The sequence below is a fragment of the Pelobates fuscus genome, chromosome 3 (assembly GCF_036172605.1).
Source record: "Pelobates fuscus isolate aPelFus1 chromosome 3, aPelFus1.pri, whole genome shotgun sequence".
NCBI classification, from domain to species: domain Eukaryota; kingdom Metazoa; phylum Chordata; class Amphibia; order Anura; family Pelobatidae; genus Pelobates; species Pelobates fuscus.
Genome location: NC_086319.1, coordinates 299,515,975 through 299,536,781, shown reverse-complemented (window position 1 = coordinate 299,536,781; position 20,807 = coordinate 299,515,975). Strand labels below are relative to the sequence as shown.

At 40.6% G+C, this 20,807-nt stretch overlaps 1 protein-coding gene across 2 annotated transcripts in view; it reads right to left on the bottom strand.

Annotated features, from left to right (window-relative positions):
- Window positions 1–18,907, bottom strand: part of IGDCC3 (immunoglobulin superfamily DCC subclass member 3) — a 109,743-nt gene extending 90,836 nt beyond the window's left edge. For both annotated transcript variants that reach the window (XM_063448782.1, XM_063448783.1), the window contains exon 1: window positions 18,621–18,907. In XM_063448782.1, coding sequence (XP_063304852.1) covers window positions 18,621–18,684 — 64 coding nt within the window. In that variant the 5' untranslated portion in view covers window positions 18,685–18,907. The remainder of the gene's footprint in view (window positions 1–18,620) is intronic.
- Window positions 18,908–20,807: the final 1,900 nt, after the last annotated feature.

The window sequence follows — 20,807 nt, the reverse complement described above, 5'->3', positions numbered from 1 at the left end:
CGGAGGTCAGAGGATGCCAGAATACAGGATCAACAGGAACAAAGCCAAGGTCAGAAGCCGAAAACCAACAGGACAACAGGAACTCGAAATAGCAGGAACCAGAGTCAATGAACTGACCCTGCCTTCTGGGAGAGGCAGGGTTATATACCTGGCTAACGGCCATCAGCTTCAGGTGTGCGAGAGTATTGGAGCAGCCACAGATAACGGCCAGCCCCCAGTGCTGGATACAAGGCAAGATGTACTTCTGGCTATCTCTAGAGCTGATATGGTGGCTCAGAGGCAAAATAGCAGGTTCAGGATAGCAAGGTACCTGGGTTCAAATCCCTCATCGGGTATATCTGGGGCGACCTCGTCTTGCAGTCTGGATGTCGCGGCGAGAACCGTGACAATGTTTTAATGTAACTGTGATGCACTTTGGGCAACAACGTTGCAATTAAATGTGCTATATAAATAAATAATAACAGTTACTCCGCCCACTCCAGATGTAGACTACTGGTGGAGGCAAGAACACTTCACAATTTCCCCAGAAATTGTAGCTTTTCTAGTTATTATTATTATAGCCAAATGCCACCCTAACTCCTCCCACAGTTTTTACACTACATAGACAAAAATATACCAAAACGTGCAGATTGTTCCCGATCGGATTGCTATTACTTTGTGGAACGTTTCGCCGAATGGTTCTCGGAATATCGTCGTGCTTGTGGCGAAATTTGTCCCATAGGAATGAATGGCAAAGCTAGAGCAGCCATTTGTTTGCAACTCACGCCATCCATTGGCATTCATTGAAACTCCACTCTGCAAAGCTCACATTTGAAGGGCAATTTCTAAACTGCGACTGTGCCTTCATTGTTAATATCTCAGAGACATACTATATATCAAAATGTAGGTCTGGGTCTTGTGATTCTCACAATATAACGCTCTTCACTGTAGGATTTATAGTTTTTAAAATACGACTGTTTGAAGATGGCAACCGCCAAAATACTCTGACCTGTGCCAGGCTGCAGCAGCAAGTGATGTCATAGACAAAGCCTTTTACACCTGCTAATGTTTTTATAACTGTATGTTTTAATGTAACTGTGAAGCACTTTGGGCAACAACATTTCAATTAAATGTGCTATATAAATAAATACTAACAAGTTCTCCACCCACTCTAGTTGGAGACTACTGATGGAGGCAAGAACACTTCACACAATTTCCCCAGAAATTGTAGCTTTTCTAGTTATTCTTATTATAGCCAAATTTGCCACCCTAACTCCTCCCACAGTTTTTACACTACATAGACAAAAATATACCAAAACGTGCAGATTGTTCCCGATCGGATTGCTATTACTTTGTGGAACGTTTCGCCGAATGGTTCACGGAATATCGTCGTTCTTGTGGCGAAATTTGTCCCATAGGAATGAATGGCAAAGCTAGAGTGGGAGCTGGCAAAAGCTGAAAAATCAGGACATGATTTCTAAACTGCCACCACTCCCTCATTTTCAGGCCCACCTACACAAATCTTATATCAAAACATTCAGCTATCCCTTCTGCCACTAGAAATGTCCACGGCTAAGCCATAGTCCTGATAGTTTTCACAATATGACCATTTGTTTGCAACTCACGCCTTCCATTGACATTCATTGAAACTCCACTCTGCAAAGCTCACATTTGAAGGGCAATTTCGAAACTGCGACTGTGCCTTCATTGTTAATATCTCAGAGACATACTATACATCAAAATGTAGGTCTGGGTCTTGTGATTCTCACAATATAAAGCTCTTCACTGTAGGATTTATAGTTTTTAAAATACGACCGTTTGAATATGGCAACCGCCAAAATACTCTGACCTGTGCAAGGCTGCAGCAGCAAGTGATGTCATAGACAAAGCCTTTTACACCTGCTAATTTTTTATAACTGTATGTTTTAATGTAACTGTGAAGCACTTTGGGCAACAACATTGCAATTAAATGTGCTATATAAATAAATACTAACAGTTACTCCGCCCACTTAGTTGTAGACTACTGATGGAGGCAAGAACACTTCACACAATTTCCCCAGAAATTGTAGCTTTTCTAGTTATTATTATTATTCTTATTATAGCCAAATTTGCCACCCTAACTCCTCCCACAGTTTTTACACTACATAGACAAAAATTTACCAAAACGTGCAGATTGTTCCCGATCGCGTTGCTATTACTTTGTGGAACGTTTCGCTGAATGGTTCTCGGAATATCGTCGTTCTTGTGGCGAAATTTGTCCCATAGGAATGAATGGCAAAGCTAGAGTGGGAGCTGGCAAAAGCTGAAAAATCAGGACATGATTTCTAAACTGCCACTACTCCCTCATTTTCAAGCCCACCTACACAAATCTTATATCAAAACGTTCAGCTATCCCTGCTGCCACTAAAAATGTCCACGTCTAAGCCATAGTCCTGATTGTTTTCACAATATGACCATTTGTTTGCAACTCACGCAGTCCATTGACATTCATTGAAACGCCACTCTGCAAAGCTCACATTTGAAGGGCAATTTCTAAACTGCGACTGTGCCTTCCTTGTTAATATCTCAGAGACATACTATACATCAAAATGTAGGTCTGGGTCTTGTGATTCTCACAATATAAAGCTCTTCACTGTAGGATTTATAGTTTTTAAAATACGACCGTTTGAAGATGGCAACCGCAAAAATACTCTGACCTGTGCAAGGCTGCAGCAGCAAGTGATGTCATAGACAAAGCCTTTTACACCTGCTAATTTTTTATAACTGTATGTTTTAATGTAACTGTGAAGCACTTTGGGCAACAACATTGCAATTAAATGTGCTATATAAATAAATACTAACAGTTACTCCGCCCACTCTAGTTGTAGACTACTGATGGAGGCAAGAACACTTCACACAATTTCCCCAGAAATTGTAGCTTTTCTAGTTATTATTATTAAGTGTTCTTGCATAGCAAGACCACTTAATGTTATCTCACATATATATTATTAAGTGTTCTTGCATAGCAAGACCACTTAATGTTATCTCACATATATATTATTATTATTATTATTCTTATTATAGCCAAATTTGCCACCCTAACTCCTCCCACAGTTTTTACACTACATAGCCGAAAATTTACCAAAACGTGCAGATTGTTCCCGATCGGATTGCTATTACTTTGTAGAACATTTCGCCAAATGGTTCACGGAATATCGTCGTTCTTGTGGCAAAATTTGTCCCATAGGAATGAATGGCAAAGCTAGAGTGGGAGCTGGCAAAAGCTGAAAAATCAGGACATGATTTCTAAACTGCCACCACTCCCTCATTTTCAGGCCCACCTACACAAATCTTATATCAAAACGTTCAGCTATCCCTGCTGCCACTAATAATTTCAACGGCTAAGCCATAGTCCTGATTGTTTTCACAATATGACCATTTGTTTGCAACTCACGCAGTCCATTGACATTCATTGAAACTCCACTCTGCAAAGCTCACATTTGAAGGGCAATTTCTAAACTGCGACTGTGCCTTCATTGTTAATATTGCAGAGACATACTATACATCAAAATGTAGGTCTGGGTCTTGTGATTCTCACAATATAAAGCTCTTCACTGTAGGATTTATAGTTTTTAAAATACGACCATTTGAAGATGGCAACCGCAAAAATACTCTGACCTGTGCAAGGCTGCAGCAGCAAGTGATGTCATAGACAGGGCCATTTGCACCTGCTAATGGTTTGTATAACTGTATGTTTTAATGTAACTGTGAAGCACTTTGGGCAACAACGTTGTAATTAAATGTGCTATATAAATAAATAATAACAGTTACTTCGCCCACTCCAGTTGTAGACTACTGGTGGAGGCAAGAACACTTCACACAATTTCTCCAGAAATTGTAGCTTTTCTAGTTATTCTTATTCTTATTATAGCCAAATTTGCCACCCTAACTCCTCCCACAGTTTTTACACTACATAGCCGAAAATTTACCAAAACGTGCAGATTGTTCCCGATCGGATTGCAATTACTTTGTAGAACATTTCGCCGAATGGTTCACGGAATATCGTCGTTCTTGTGGCAAAATTTGTCCCATAGGAATGAATGGCAAAGCTAGAGTGGGAGCTGGCAAAAGCTGAAAAATCAGGACATGATTTCTAAACTGCCACCACTCCCTCATTTTCAGGCCCACCTACACAAATCTTATATCAAAACGTTCAGCTATCCCTGCTGCCACTAAAAATGTCCACAGCTAAGTCGTATTCCTTATAGTTTTCACAATATGACCATTTGTTTGCAACTCACGCAGTCCATTGACATTCATTGAAACTCCACTCTGCAAAGCTCACATTTGAAGGGCAATTTCTAAACTGCGACTGTGCCTTCATTGTTAATATCTCAGAGACATACTATACATCAAAATGTAGGCCTGGGTCTTGCGATTCTCACAATATAAAGCTCTTCACTGTAGGATTTATAGTTTTTAAAATACGACCGTTTGAAGATGGCAACCGCAAAAATACTCTGACCTGTGCAAGGCTGCAGCAGCAAGTGATGTCATAGACAGGGCCTTTTGCACCTGCTAATGGTTTCTATAACTGTATGTTTTAATGTAACTGTGATGCACTTTGGGCAACAACGTTGCAATTAAATGTGCTATATAAATAAATAATAACAGTTACTCCGCCCACTCCAGTTGTAGACTACTGGTGGAGGCAAGAACACTTCACAATTTCCCCAGAAATTGTAGCTTTTCTAGTTATTATTATTATAGCCAAATGCCACCCTAACTCCTCCCACAGTTTTTACACTACATAGACAAAAATATACCAAAACGTGCAGATTGTTCCCGATCGGATTGCTATTACTTTGTGGAACGTTTCGCCGAATGGTTCTCGGAATATCGTCGTTCTTGTGGCGAAATTTGTCCCATAGGAATGAATGGCAAAGCTAGAGCAGCCATTTGTTTGCAACTCACGCCATCCATTGGCATTCATTGAAACTCCACTCTGCAAAGCTCACATTTGAAGGGCAATTTCTAAACTGCGACTGTGCCTTCATTGTTAATATCTCAGAGACATACTATATATCAAAATGTAGGTCTGGGTCTTGTGATTCTCACAATATAAAGCTCTTCACTGTAGGATTTATAGTTTTTAAAATACGACTGTTTGAAGATGGCAACCGCCAAAATACTCTGACCTGTGCCAGGCTGCAGCAGCAAGTGATGTCATAGACAAAGCCTTTTACACCTGCTAATGTTTTTATAACTGTATGTTTTAATGTAACTGTGAAGCACTTTGGGCAACAACATTTCAATTAAATGTGCTATATAAATAAATACTAACAAGTTCTCCACCCACTCTAGTTGGAGACTACTGATGGAGGCAAGAACACTTCACACAATTTCCCCAGAAATTGTAGCTTTTCTAGTTATTCTTATTATAGCCAAATTTGCCACCCTAACTCCTCCCACAGTTTTTACACTACATAGACAAAAATATACCAAAACGTGCAGATTGTTCCCAATCGGATTGCTTTTACTTTGTGGAACGTTTCGCCGAATGGTTCACGGAATATCGTCGTTCTTGTGGCGAAATTTGTCCCATAGGAATGAATGGCAAAGCTAGAGTGGGAGCTGGCAAAAGCTGAAAAATCAGGACATGATTTCTAAACTGCCACCACTCCCTCATTTTCAGGCCCACCTACACAAATCTTATATCAAAACGTTCAGCTATCCCTGCTGCCACTAGAAATGTCCACGGCTAAACCATAGTCCTGATAGTTTTCACAATATGACCATTTGTTTGCAACTCACGCCTTCCATTGACATTCATTGAAACTCCACTCTGCAAAGCTCACATTTGAAGGGCAATTTCTAAACTGCGACTGTGCCTTCATTGTTAATATCTCAGAGACATACTATACATCAAAATGTAGGTCTGGGTCTTGTGATTCTCACAATATAAAGCTCTTCACTGTAGGATTTATAGTTTTTAAAATACGACTGTTTGAAGATGGCAACCGCCAAAATACTCTGACCTGTGCAAGGCTGCAGCAGCAAGTGATGTCATAGACAAAGCCTTTTACACCTGCTAATTTTTTATAACTGTATGTTTTAATGTAACTGTGAAGCACTTTGGCCAACAACATTGCAATTAAATGTGCTATATAAATAAATACTAACAGTTACTCCGCCCACTCTAGTTGTAGACTACTGATGGAGGCAAGAACACTTCACACAATTTCCCCAGAAATTGTAGCTTTTCTAGTTATATATAACATACATGTTCTCCTTAAAAAAGAATACTTGTAATGTGCACATTTAATTGTTTATTAGTGTTATGTTTGTCTTGACCGTTGACCTAGTCACTTTTTGAGCTAAAGGTTTGAATTGATCAATATTTAGTGTATCTTTAGACAGGAGTAACAGGGTATATTTTCAATTAATGCATTGAGCTTTCTCCTATCTTCTTATGCTGGCCCTGTATACATCACAGGGGAGTATTTTGAAGGCTTTGTCCCTGCAGTCAGGGTATTTCCAGGATGAAATTCAGTTTCCTCTTATTTAAAGAGCAGCTTAACATAGCCTCACAAAGCAAACCAATGCAGGGACAATGGCACACAGGAAATTACTGAGCAGAGGAGGCAAGAACTAGCAGAGCAGTCACATAATCTACTGCATGAGAGGGGGCTTTTATATCATGGGGCCATCCGAGGGAGCAAATCCTCTTCCTATGTCTCCCTACTTGTCATCTGTTAATAAACATGATCTGTCCATGAATGCATAGGTAGCCATGAATGTTCTGCTGATCTACATTTGCTTATGGTAAGCACTCTATGAGAGATATAATGGATGCAATAAGTGCAGCAAACTATTCGATGATAAATGAGAATCCATATTTCAAAACAATAATCAGCACTTTAGCATGTCTGAAATGACTGCATGAAATCTACACCAGGCATCATCCAGCAAAGAATTATGGTTTGCAGTAAAACAGGTGTCCATTACTGGCCCTCCAGCATTTGTTGAACTAAAGCTCTCACATATTTCTGCTAGGCAATAGGATTTATTCACTAAACATCAAATTGTAGTGAATTGGAAAATGAACTGCAAAATGTAGACAAAAATTGAAGCTGTGACAATAGTGGAATTGGAGAATGTTTCCAAATCCGCAGATTTTGCTAAATGGTTTAATTTGATTTACACTTCACTTCCATTCCATATTTAGTGCATAAACCCCAATGAGATGTTCAGTCTGCTTGCACTTAAAGTATCATATGCCGACTTAAGCACTTAACCAGTTAAGCATTTTATAACACTGAATATGACACATGCTTACACTTTATAAATGAACAGATATGGTCCTTTCATGTTAATGTGGGCCCTTTTAGCAAACATTAATGGTAGAAAACACATCTATGAAACTTTTTGGTCAGTGAAGTTAGTCTACTTTTACTAACATACATATGTGGTCCTTGCTTGCAGTTTCGTGGTTTTTCCTCAAATCTAACAATACACATGAACTCAAAAGGAGTGCTATAATACTGTGGAAAATTGACTTAAAATTTATTTCTTTGTGAGTTAAGAACCGACCTGCAAAAATATTTTACAAAACAGGTTTTTGAAAAACTCTTTTGAACTGGATATTTTATTCCTATAGCTTGGCTAATTTAACCCAACGTTTAACCATAGTTCTAAGCTTACTACAATTCAATTTTATAGGAAAGTATTGGGAGGTTAAAAAGCAAAGCGGCGCCAATCAGCATCTGTTCAGAGAGATATTGAATCAATACATCTATATGGAGCATTTAGCATCTACATGCAGAGCGTGGAGACACTGAACATAGGTGCTGCACACTGTGCACACTGGACTAGGAAGCAATTCTAGTGGCTGTCTGAGTGACACAAGAGGTGTTAGTAGGCAACACTGCTGTAGACACTGGAACCACTACATTAAGCTGTAGTGGTTCTGCTGACTATAGTGTTCTTCTCAACATTTAAGATGAATAAATAAAAAGAAAGGTGCCTAAAATATTTAATTTTACAATTTTGTTTGTAATTTTAACACACTTGGGCATCACGATGTAGTGCATCAGGCAGGGGTTTATTGGATTACAAGGACAGAACAAATATATCATGTATACAAACAAAAGAATATAATGCACATACAAATAACTGCGGGAACGGAGAAAACCCATCAAAACATCTGCCTCAATCTGAATCTATGACATCAGGATGTGTGTGAAACGCCAGGGGGCAGTGTCAGTCACCAAAACTGGTTGTCATGGAAACCAGACGAACACAGCAGACCGCTCTGAATCTGAGCGCAAATACAACAAAAATGAGAGCTTTTATATTCTTGTGTTTTTATACATGATTAAGCCCTGACGACACTTTCACTTAAAGCCAAAGTGTTATTTTCCCTTTTTCTTTTACTGTTTACATTTATAACATTTATTTTTGTATATATTTCAAGTAGGGATGCATGGTGCTATTATTTACCTCTACTGACTACTACCCTGGGGACTATGGGTCCTTTCCATGGAGGTCTGATGTTTTAGCTTTATTTCCTGTTACTTTGTGTGTAGCATATTCCCTCTTTTGCATGTACCATGCCTGGTTCAAAGACAAACCACTCAATACAGATAAAATTGTTTGTTCTGATTTGGTTAATAACTCAAATGCATTGGATTTACTTATATTTTTTTCTAGTTCCAGGTTACATAAACTAAGCAGTACAACTTTGTCTTAAATCAGGTTTTGTTTTTAATATTTGGTCTTACTAGCTGTTATGAAATCCATTTAGGCAACACAGGACCATATATCTTTAAAATGTTTTTGATAACTCATTTATGTTAATGTTAAAGAAACACTATACGGTCAGGAATACAAACATGTATTCCTGACTCTGTAGTGTTAAAAACACTATCTAGACGCCCTACATATAGTAAAATCTTAACTTTATTCCAATCTGCTGGGGCTGCCTCTGACCCTGACCTGCCTCCTTGGCTGACATCATCAGAAGTGATGATCTCATCCAATCACAATGTTTTCCCATAGGAAAGCATTTGAGTGGCTAAAATGGTCAATTCTGATGATCTCAGCCAAGGAGGCAAGTCGGGGGGCGAAGCCAAACACCATCTCGGCCAATCAGCATCTCCTCATAGAGATGCATTGAATCACTGTATCTCTACAGGGAAAGTTAAGTGTCTTCATGCAGATGGTGCGTTTGAGGAGTGGCCACTGGAGGTGTCCCTAGGCTGTAATGTAAACACTGCCTTTTCTCTGAAAAGGCAGTGTTTACTGCAAAAGGCCTGCAGGGACATGCAATACTCACCAGAATTACTACATTGAGCTTTAGTTGTTCTGGTGACTATAGTTTCCCTTTAACAAGGGTTATGTTGTTACATATCATGCTACTATTTTATAACTCATTAAGCAATTGTGGTACTTTACTATTTCTCAAACACACACAGTATTTGATGTTCGACATTTTGTAACCGTGACTTATGCTGCAGGAAACCAGATCACTTGAGTTCAGTTACATTTACCAAGAGCAGCAAAGCCTCTTTTACATGAGGCTGCCCTTTTGAAATTACAGTGCCAAACGTAGAAAGAGATTGTATTAATTTTCAAGTATACATTGACTGTTTACTCTTCAGTTGCATGGCCCATAAAGGATGTTATATGTGGTCATTTTGACTCCTTCCAATAGGCTATTTTACTATAAATTTCTGAAAAACCTCTTATAACTTATTTATTTATTTTTGCATTTTACACACACACTCTGCCCCCACACAGTATTTATACCAATACAGAAACATTTCTAAACTTCTGTTCAGATAGATCCTTTAAGTACATGCATATTACAGTTTTCAAACTTTACTTTTACATTAAGAGGTTACCCCAATCATCATAACCAGTACAGCCCACTATTAAGATTAAGATGTTTAGTGTACCCTTGAGCTGTCTCCTGGTAATGGGGCAAAACTTTTTACAAGACTTTGTCATCTTGCCTTGCAGAGTGCTGAATTTCCTGTGCAGCTCATTCATTGGATGAAAGCTTCAGTTGATTGCTCTTAGCAAATCAATGACATTCTGTGCATAGAAATATGCACATAATTGACTTTAGGCACAAACAAGAGTTCCGGGCTGGCTAATAACGTCCCCCAACTTACTTCTTCGCTGGCCGTTGGTTTAAACTATGTATGTGCTGTGCTTCATAGTGACATTTTGCATATACAGTCTCCAGCCCCCATGACCACTTCAAATCACTGCTTACCTAGATTTCAGTAAGGCTTTTGACACTGTTGCACATAGAAGGCTTATCAATAAATTGCAATCTTTAAGTTTGGATTCCAATATTGTTGAATGGGTAAGGCAGTGGCTGAGTGACAGGCAAGAGAGGGTCATGGACCGAAGATCCGACAGTTCAGTCTGCCCTAAGGCGATTTAGGCGGCCACGAGGCCCTAGCAAGCGAGAGGCCTTAGGCGGCCGCCTAAATCACCTAATTAAAGAGCCGCCTCTGCCTAGATTTCAGTAAGGCTTTTGACACTGTTCCACATAGAAGGCGTATCAATAAACTGCAATCTTTAAGTTTGTATTCCAATATTGTTGAATGGGTAAGGCAGTGGCTGAGTGACAGGCAAGAGAGGGTTGTAGTCAATGGAGTATATTCGAAGCTTGGGCTTGTCACCAGTGGGGTACCTCAGGGATCTGTACTTGGACCCATTCTCTTTAATATTTTTATTAGTGATATTGCAGAAGGTCTTCATGGTAAGGTATGCCTTTTTGCTGATAATACTAAAATATGTAACAGAGTTGATGTTCCAGGAGGGATAAGCCAAATGGCAAATGATTTAGGTAAACTAGAAAAATGGTCAGAGTTGTGGCAACTGACATTTAATGTGGATTCATGCCGCCCTATGAAGTCCTGAGCGCACTACCGTGCATGCGCACGGTCGCGAACTGAGCTGACTGACAGCTCAGTACGCGGCGTGCCATCGAAGGGCGAACAAGGATTATTTTTCTTTTTGCGCTCGTTTTTTTTTTTTTTAAAGTGCGACGGGTATGATGGATTTTTATTTGGCCTTTTTGGGGGCTGAAGAAAGAAGATTTTAGAAAAAAGAAGATGTCAAACTGTAAGTTTAATTATTTTTTTTACAGGTTAGTTATTTTATTCCCCCCTCACTATTTTTAGGGTGAGGGGGGTAGGTAGGGAATAGTTTGTTTTGGGTGCTGGGGGGGGGGTGACTAGGGGTTTGGGACCCCTATTCACCTTGATTGGGGGGGGTGGTTTCATTTAGGGCCCCCACCCACCGCTCAGGGGTGGGGGCCGGGTGGAGGACAGTAGGTCCCCCCTTATTGTTTTATTAGGGCCCCCACCCACCGCCCAGGGGTGGGGGCCAGGGGGGAGGACAGTAGGTCCCCCCATCTTTATTTAGGGCCCCCACCCACCGCTCAGGGGTGGGGGCCCGGGGGGGAGGACAGTAGGTCCCCCCCTATCTTTATTTAGGGCCCCCACCCACCGCTCAGGGGTGGGGGCCAGGGGGGAGGACAGTAGGTCCCCCCCTTATTGTTTTATTAGGGCCCCAACCCACCGCGCAGGGGTGGGGGCCAGGGGGGGAGGACAGTAGGTCCCCCCTTATTGTTTTTTTTTTTTTTTTAATTCTTTATTTTTGCACACGATAGGTAAGGCATTAACAGTACAACTTGTAGGCTTGCGCAGAAGCCAGTATACAAAAATTTTTGCCATGTAGATACAATAATTGACATAAGCCATCATCACCTGTCCCAGTTTGAGTTCTACATTACTCGCCCCCCATCGTGGATTATGTGTACCTTTAAAATTCTAATCTTAAACACATGATAGGCGTAGCGAGAGCAAGACAGCTGTGGGGCTTACGCAGAAGACAAATTGCAAGAGTCCAATTTCGTAAGCCCAACATTCAACATTGGCCTATTTGCCACGCCTCGTTATAAAATCTGCATCACTTGCCTCCCACCGAGGATTTTTATTCTCTATAGTTGCTCATGATAAGTAAGGCAAGAAAAATACAACTGTGAGGCTTGCTCAGTAGTCCACATACCGAGAAACAATTGTGCCTACATAATACATGCCATCATCCCCTATGACAAGCCACTTCCTTGTATCTGAGACAGATGCCTCCTATCGAGGATTTTGTTTTTTCTGACCAGGCCGAGCGACCTAAGAGGGGGCCCAAATTCTTACGCCATAAGCTTTTAATCAAGGCTCCCCCAATTCTCCTCTATTATGATCAGGCCTGGTTAAGTAAAGAAATAATTTGAGAGAAAATAAAGAAAACCAAGGAAAAAATAAGAAAGAAGAACCGGAGACCTCCAATTCACCTGAATGTCAGTGCCTCAGCTCATAGCGGGTATGACTGAAAAGAAGGCAGACAATGCAGGGAAAGGAGGGAGGAGGGGGAAAGACAGGCGGGATGCAAGAAGATAGGCAAGACAAGCAGGGGAGAAGGGGAAGGTGGGGGTGGGGGGGGGGACGCGGGCGAGGCGAACTTAAACCACCCGGGACCACCCTACTCAGTGCCAATACACCGGCCAGACCATATATCCGGCTCCTCAGCCTCTACCGGAACCCACTATGCTCAAATCCCATGGTTCCCAGACCTTCTGGAAATTAGCTATTGTTCCCCTTATTCTTGCTGTCAGGTCTTCCATGATTCTTCCCTCCCTCACTCTAGAGAGCACTCCCCTGAACTCCGGGCCTTCAGGAGAGAGCCACGCCGCTGCCCCCTTATTGTTTTATTAGGGCCCCAACCCACCGCGTAGGGGTGAGGGCCAGGGGGGAGGACAGTAGGTCCCCCCTTATTGTTTTATTAGAGCCCCCACCCACCGCGCAGTGGTGGGGGCCAGGGTGGGAGGAGAGTAGGCCCCCCCTTATTGTTTTATTAGGGCCCCCACCCACCGTGCAGGAGTGGGGGCCAGGGGGGGAGGACAGTAGGTCCCCCCCATCTTTATTTAGGGCCCCCACCCACCGCGCAGGGGTGGGGGCAGGACACCAGCCGCGCGGGGGGGGGGGGGAGTTATTAGGTTTTTTGTTTTTTACAGTGAGCAGCTATAGGCTGCTCACTGCTTACTAGACATGCCCCTACTCGCGGTATAGCGAGTAGGGGCATATTATTTACTAATACTAAGTAATCTTTACTTAGTATTAGTAAATTTGGCTGAAAGACCAATTTAGGTCTTTCAGCCTTTTAGTAGATAGCTCCCTGATACCGTGGGAATTAGGGAGTTATCTACTAAGCGGCTGCAAGATGCAGCCGCGGCAATGAATAGGATCGGAGTTTCATTCATTAGAATGAAATTCCGATACGAACAAAGTACCGAATTGCATCCTAACACGAATGGAGAAACTCTTCTCATTCTGTTAGGATGCAATTCGGCAGTTTTGCCGGCGTTCTGTCTAAGTGACAGGACGTTCGGCAATACTGACAGGAAGCATTGTGGGAACAGGGAGGAAAGCTAGGGATCATGGGAAAATTGCTCTGACCAGCGGAAATGAAGCACACTTTGCTCCTCCGCTGGTCATAGCTGGTCAAGCGGAGAAATCCTCCATAAGGCAAAGAGTCCCTACTTTGTCTTATGATTTTAAAGAAAACTAAAGAAGACAGGAAGAAAAGAATAATGGGTGGCTTGGGGTAGAAGTGTATGTAGGGGAGCTGGGGTAGAAGTGCATGAAGGGGAGTTTGGCATAGAAGGTATGTAGGGGCGTTTGGTGTAAAATGGTGTGACGGGGGCTTGGGTAGAAGTGTATGGAGGTGGGCTTGGGGTACAAGGGTATGTAAGGGAGTTTTGGCTGGAAGAGTATGATGGGGAGCTTGGGGTATAAGGTTATAATGGGGGGCTTGGGGTAGTAGGCTATGATTGGGGGCTTGGGATAGAAGGGTAAAACGGGGAGGCTTGGGCTGGAAGTGTATGATGGGTGGCTTGGAGTAGAAGTGTATGTAGGGGAGTTTGGCATTGAATGGTATTTAGGGGAGTTTGTTGTGATGGAGGCTTGGCTAGAAGGTTGTGATGGGGGCTTGGGGTAGAGGTGTATGTAGGGGAGCATGGGGTAGAAGGGTATGACAGGGAGAACTCCTGGAGTGGAATGGTAAGGCGGGGGAGCATGGAGGAAGGATAGGGTAGAGATACAAGGCCTGTAAAAAAGAGTTGAACATGTGACGGGGGAAACAGACGGGTGGTTGCAAAAATATAGACCTAACTTATATAGACCACAACTAATGCAATGCTTTGCCAACCTTCCATTCTGCCAAAACATCAGTAGTGTTTTGAGGAAATTACATTGTGGACTCTAACTGGCATAATATATATAACAATGAATGGATTTTAACATGTGGGGAATGAATTTGAGGAAGTTAATATGGGGGGAAATATCGTGGGACAAATTAATTGGGGCTATAATAAAGGGGATACAAATCTGAAGACTAGTACTAGAGATGTAGGAAGAACTGTAATGTTACATATGCACCAAAGTACAGTCACAGTAGGGTGGAAATGAACAGGGTAATGAGTGGAATCAGAATTAAGAAAATTAAATTAAATATGGAAGTTTCCTTTTAGGTGGAGTTTAGGTGTATATAGCAGGGAGTTAGCATTTCATTATTGGACCTCGGTAGCACAATGTCTTGGGCCTGCGCTGCATACAAGTCCCAAACATTTTACATACGTGAATAAAAAAGAATACTCTGAAATTTAAAAGATATTTATTTTAGGTTTTATTGTCAGTAATAGTGCTTAATATAGTGTGTCATGCACTACCAATGTAGTTCTCCAAAAGGAAGTGTCTAGGACAATTTCTTCTATTCCAGAGTAGTATACGCTTTTAAACATTATTATGTCAGTATAATGTACTGCAAAACATTAACAGGTGATACGTTCATTTAAAATTATAGAACATAGACATATTTCTGCATTATGGATTACCTTTAATTTTTAATATTTTCAGTTTTAAAGATTCACAACCGTGCTTTCCTTAATAAATATTTTAGCTTTTCTAAAGGGGTTTAAATTATCTGAAAAGCCCCAGTCCCTGTATTCTTGAAAACTCCCTGATCTAATAAAGATAATCTAAATATCCCAGACCCATAGTGGCATCATTTTTGTCAGCCTCCTAAAATATACACAGAGCACATTATTAGGTAGTGTGAATGAAGGTAAGACAGGGCTGCATTGCAATTAAACTCAATAGTGTGTGTTGTGAATGAGGGTTTCACAGGACTATAGAAAAAAAAAAAAAAAAACATTACTTTTTATTGCTGATGAGTCCCATGATATCCTTCTTTTACTCTTATTCACATCTAACATTATTGCGAGTTTTATTTCCACATAGTTCTTTCAAACACTGATCCACACTGCACCTTACTTTAAGTTGTTTTGCTGTGGAGCTTTGTTGACATTTCCAACACTGCACCTTAGATTAAGTTTCGTTGCTGTGGAACTCTGTTGAACACTCATACAAACTCCAGCTTGTGTGTTGTATTTTTCTCGTGCAGCAGTAGTCAAACACTCCTGCACACTGCACTTTGCTGTAAGTTATACTGATGTGGAATTTCTTCAAACATTTGTACAAACTGCATCTTACTTTAAGTTTTAATGTTGTAGAGCTTCAGCAAACATTCCTACACACTGCATGATGCTGTGAGTTTTAGAGCTATTAAAGGAACACTATAGTCACCATAACAACTTTAGCTTAATGAAGCCTTTTTGGTGTATAGATCATGACGCTCTATATCCTCTTGTTTATACAACTCTAGTAACACCTCCCTGCAAGTGACTTACACAGGCTTCCTAAATACTTCCTGCAAAGAATCATCTAATGTTTATACTTATTTTATTGCACAGTCTGTTTCATTTAGAATTTCTTATCTCCTGCTATATTAATAGCTTGCCTTCTGTGTGTGATTAATGTTCACTTTACAGAGTAGGAGATAAAACATCTGGATTAAGTTAACACCTGATTGAAAATGAAACCATGTTTTTTTTTTCATGAAGGCCGTGTCATTCACAGCCAGGGGAAGTGTGGTTTGGGCAGCATAAAGAAAAAACAAAGAGATTTAACTCCTAAATGGCAGCGAATTGAGCAGTGAAATTTAAGAGGCATGATCTACACACACAAAAAATGCTTCTTTAAGCTAAAGTTGTTTTGATGACTATATTGCCCCTTTAAGTTCTGTGAACTATTAGTTTTATTGATGTAGAGCACTGCAGTAACACGAACACAGTACACATTACTCTGATTTTAACGGTGGTTTAAATTGTAAAGTACCTGTTACATCTCTAGGAAATACATAGTTGGAAAAATAAAACAGTAAAAATGCCTTTAACTTTAAATTTAAAACAAAATTACATTTTACAATTTATTATAAATATTTAGCAAACAGCATCACACACCAGTTCACTCCATGGCATTCATTGCAAATGAGGAGGAGAAATAGAGATGTTAATTAATTTCTCCTCTTTTCTATATGTTTTTCTCTGTGCAGATTACCGTACCATGGACAGTGCTTATAACAATGATTGAGAGGACTAAGATGGAGGCATCCAGTCACAGGACATAAACCTCTGAATTTCTTAATTTATTTATTTTTCACACCTCCCAAGCATGTTTGTTAAATATAGAGGATAGCTAAATTTAGTATCAAATATCCTGAAAATCCTTAGAAATGTTCCTTTAATTACATGGAGCTCTGGGATTTTCTCATACACACTGCATATTGCTGTGAATTTTACTCCGGAGGAGCTCTATTGTACACTCTACCACATACATAGCATATTACCATGAAGTTTTTTGGTCAAAATATTCTGTGATAAATGCATGCACCACTCACTCCAATGAAATGCATCGCACTGTTATATATGAGAGATATAATACACATTAGAATTTTTTACTTTACATTCCATCCCTCAGTTTTACTGACCTAAAAAAAAGTTGGCCCTGCTTAGCAAAACTGTTTGACACCCATGATAGACTTTATCATTACTCCTCTATTCCTTCAAGGTTACGCCCACATCTGGTCCCTGTCTCGCAATAACAATCAAGATCAATGCCAAAGCAGGTGTGCTTCACTGACCAAGGGCAACATTAAGCTTTTGTGTTCTTGCAATTCAAGACCTGAGCACTAGGGGAAGCAGAAAGGCTGGATCTGACATTAGCTTGAAATAAATCCAGCGCAACTCTGACTGATTTAACTGTTTCTCTGCCAAAGTGACCAGCCCACCAGCACCTAGGAGACAAATTGAAATGCTTTAACTACTTAATTCTTAACAAGTCTATTGCTCATCTCAAAGTATACAATGGCTTGTCTTGGCAATGCATAGGTTCCACTGACCTACGCAATGAGTGGTCATTCTAGTGCGATAACGTGTAGACCATTAAGACATGGAGATGGATTGTGTATGTATCAAATTACAATAATAAGCAGACATGAGGTCATAACTCCTATTTATTAATTATAGCATTAAAATAAAATTCCTAATACTGCTGTCCCATCTAATATTAATAATAATAATCACATTGATCAGCAATCATAGAGGCACAATTATAATCATTCTGTCTAATTATTCTGTCATCTGTGTAATACTGTGTTTATGTAGTTTTATTTCACAACAGACCTCGATTTCATGCCACTATACAGTGCATCAAATTTACGCAGTGTACACACGTGTGTGTTGATACTGTCATCACATAAAATATAGACACTACAGACCTGTACATAGAGGAACCGCCTTCTACACACTGAGAGCTCTGTACTGCAATATACTACTGGCTCAGCTAAACAATAACAATATGATTTCATTGCAATCCATGTAATATCCATGCACATTTCGCTGCAAATTAAAGTATGCATTGAATATCAAGCGACTGTATTGCTAGTGTCTGTGGAACTGTAAGGGTTAAAGTCGCATGTAATGTGCTGATAGATGGGTTAATACAGCAGAAGCCCATGCAGCCTGTCCTGTGTCCCATTTTTTTAGATAATTTATTGCCGTTTGGCACAATTCCTCGCTGCTGGGAGACTTGTTGACACAGCCATGTGCTCTTGTACTAGACAGTATTACACACCCGGATGGAAGACAATGCTCAACCCTTTCCAGTATTACTACAAAGAGATGTTATGATGAGGCTGTCATGGCAACAGAATACTCAAGCCAGTGCAGGCTAAGGGATACTTTCACTGCAAGATACTGCAGAGCATCGTGCTGCACATGTCAGAAAGACACACTTGGGGCATGCAATGACACCACATTTGTCATGGTATGTGAGCGAGACAATGCAGGATTAATTTAAATATACACTATGGGGTGTCAGACTTAGATTTTGAGAGTGTTCCCCTACGCAACTTTCCCTCTAGAATTATGAGAACATTGTTCTGTAATGTCTTATGCCACGAATACCCCCAATACAGTAACAGCACTTTGGGAAAGTGGTTATGATGACCACCGAGTCTTCTCTGTCTGTGTTCCCAAGCATCGGTTGCAAGCATGCTTTTGGAAACACAACTAATCTCCCATGTGAAGGGTGACTGTGCTAGCTATAGAGAATGATGTAAGGTGCTGTAACATTATTAAAATCACAAGAGTATGAGTTTAGAGAGGGATCAGAGGACCATTTACTTACCCATGATGGCCATGACAAGCCCCAGTGCCAATCCAAGGCACCACCCGCTGCTTCCCTGAGCCATGGGATCACTATACGGAGTTCCAAAAAAAAACCAAATCAGCCGAATTGCTGCAAGACGAGAAGCAGTCTGGAGAGTGCAGTCGCACAAAGAAAGATAGCCAGACAGGGGGGCTCAGTCACTCCTCACTGGGACAATTGGGAACATTTTTGCACCATATTTGCACATGCATTACAAAATGTCAGCATCCCCTTTGCTTCTACAGACCCATCCGAGTGAGTGAGTGTGTGTGTGTTCACTGAACCAGCAGCTCCCAGGTCCCCCCCACCACCCTCCTCCCTCTCAACACAGTTCTCCTGAGGCCCTTTCTGGGGAACAAAAGACCAGCCAGTGCTTTCTGCCAGTGGACTTTTTAAGCAAGTGATCCCCACGCTTTTAAACTGCGGGCGTGTGGATTTCATTGGGGAGGGACTCAAAATAAACCCTCTACCTCCGTTTTCCCTTAAATCTTGTCAGATCATCTCAACCTTTTCTCTCCTCTTTATTGACATCGAGCAACTGCTCCTGTAATTAATATCTAAGGCGATGCTCTCCAAATAATACCTAGGCACAATATAGGCTGGAGAAGTCAGTGCGGAGATGATGCCCAGACACTTTAGCGCAGGAAAAGGTTGGAGCTAGTTTGACTTCTTTCAAATGGACAGAACAAAGGGATAGTTTTTTGTTCTAGAGAGGGTAACATGAACAGACACAGAATGCAAGAGAGAAAATAAACACAGAACCTATCAGAGATAGCAAGAGAAAAAATAAAAACAGGACAGGGAATAGAAAGAAAAGTATGAAATGGTAAAATAAAGAGAGATTTGGAGAGTAAAAGATGGGGTTGTAGATTCTCGGAGATTGGGAAGAGATAGGAAAGAAGATTGGGAATATAATGATTGTAACATTGGTTAATACAAGCACAAAGGGAGGGAAAAGATAGAAAACAGGACAGGGGAAGACAGTAAGGTATTTATAGAACAGAAAACGTAATATAAGACTCACAAAACAGAAAACAGGACAGGGGAATGGAAGAATCTAGTGATTAATATGTGGCCAAACAGAAATACAAGAGGAAATATATGAAACTGTGTGTGAAGTACAGAACAAGGGGATGAGAAAAACCGACAAATAAAACAGTGAGGTTGATTATCTAAGGTACAGATTTGCAGGAACAAATCCTCGGAAAGTAGTTCACGTGTAATTTAGAAGATTCTTGTACAGTAGACAGAGGAAATTCATAAAAAGGAACATTATTGGCACACAGACCACTTCATCTCAATGCCTTGCCTCCTTCCCCTTTCCGTTTTTACCCTGGAAGAATGGCAGTGTTTGCATTGCAGGGTTAATTGCCTCTAGTGGCAGTCATACTGATAGCCACTAGAGGCGCTTCTGCCAAAATAGTGTAATAGAGTAATACCCAAATACAGTAATACCCAACTATTCAAACCTTCTACACCACATGTAAATAAGTACAAAACAAAATGTATATATATATATACATATATATATATACAAAAAAGAAAAATCTCTTGCACTCATGCTTAAATGTCCCTTAGTTGCCGGGTGTTAAATAGCCAGGGCTCCAGTATCCATATATCCAAAGAGGTAGTTGCACTCACGGGGTTAAAAAGGTCCAATCTTTATTTTAAATCTTTAAAATCGCGATCAACGTTTCAGTCCTACATCCAGGACTTTCATCAGGATCAATACATGCCATTATATACACCCATGCATATATATATAATGCCATTCTTATAAATGATTGGTATTATGCTGCAGCTACAGAGGAAACGGACCACTGGCTCAATGCTTCCAAGGAAAAGGGTCAGTAAAGCTGATGAAGCTGAAATTTTGGAAAGCTGAAAGATGGGCTCCTGTATGTTCTTTGGGCAGACACTGAATGAATGTTTGATATGTATGCACTAGATCAGAAGTATACAAATCATTATTTCAGTGTGACCAGACCAGAGCTGCAAAAGCAGCCGTGTATGCGGAAGTCATTGATGACTTTCAATTGTAGCTGCTCTACCCACTGTCCATCGATTCCAGATAACGTATGGGGAAAATATAACAACCCGGATTCTGCAGGTAAAGAAAATCTATGTTTTGTTATTAATGTGGCAGTATTCTATTTCTCGCCTCAT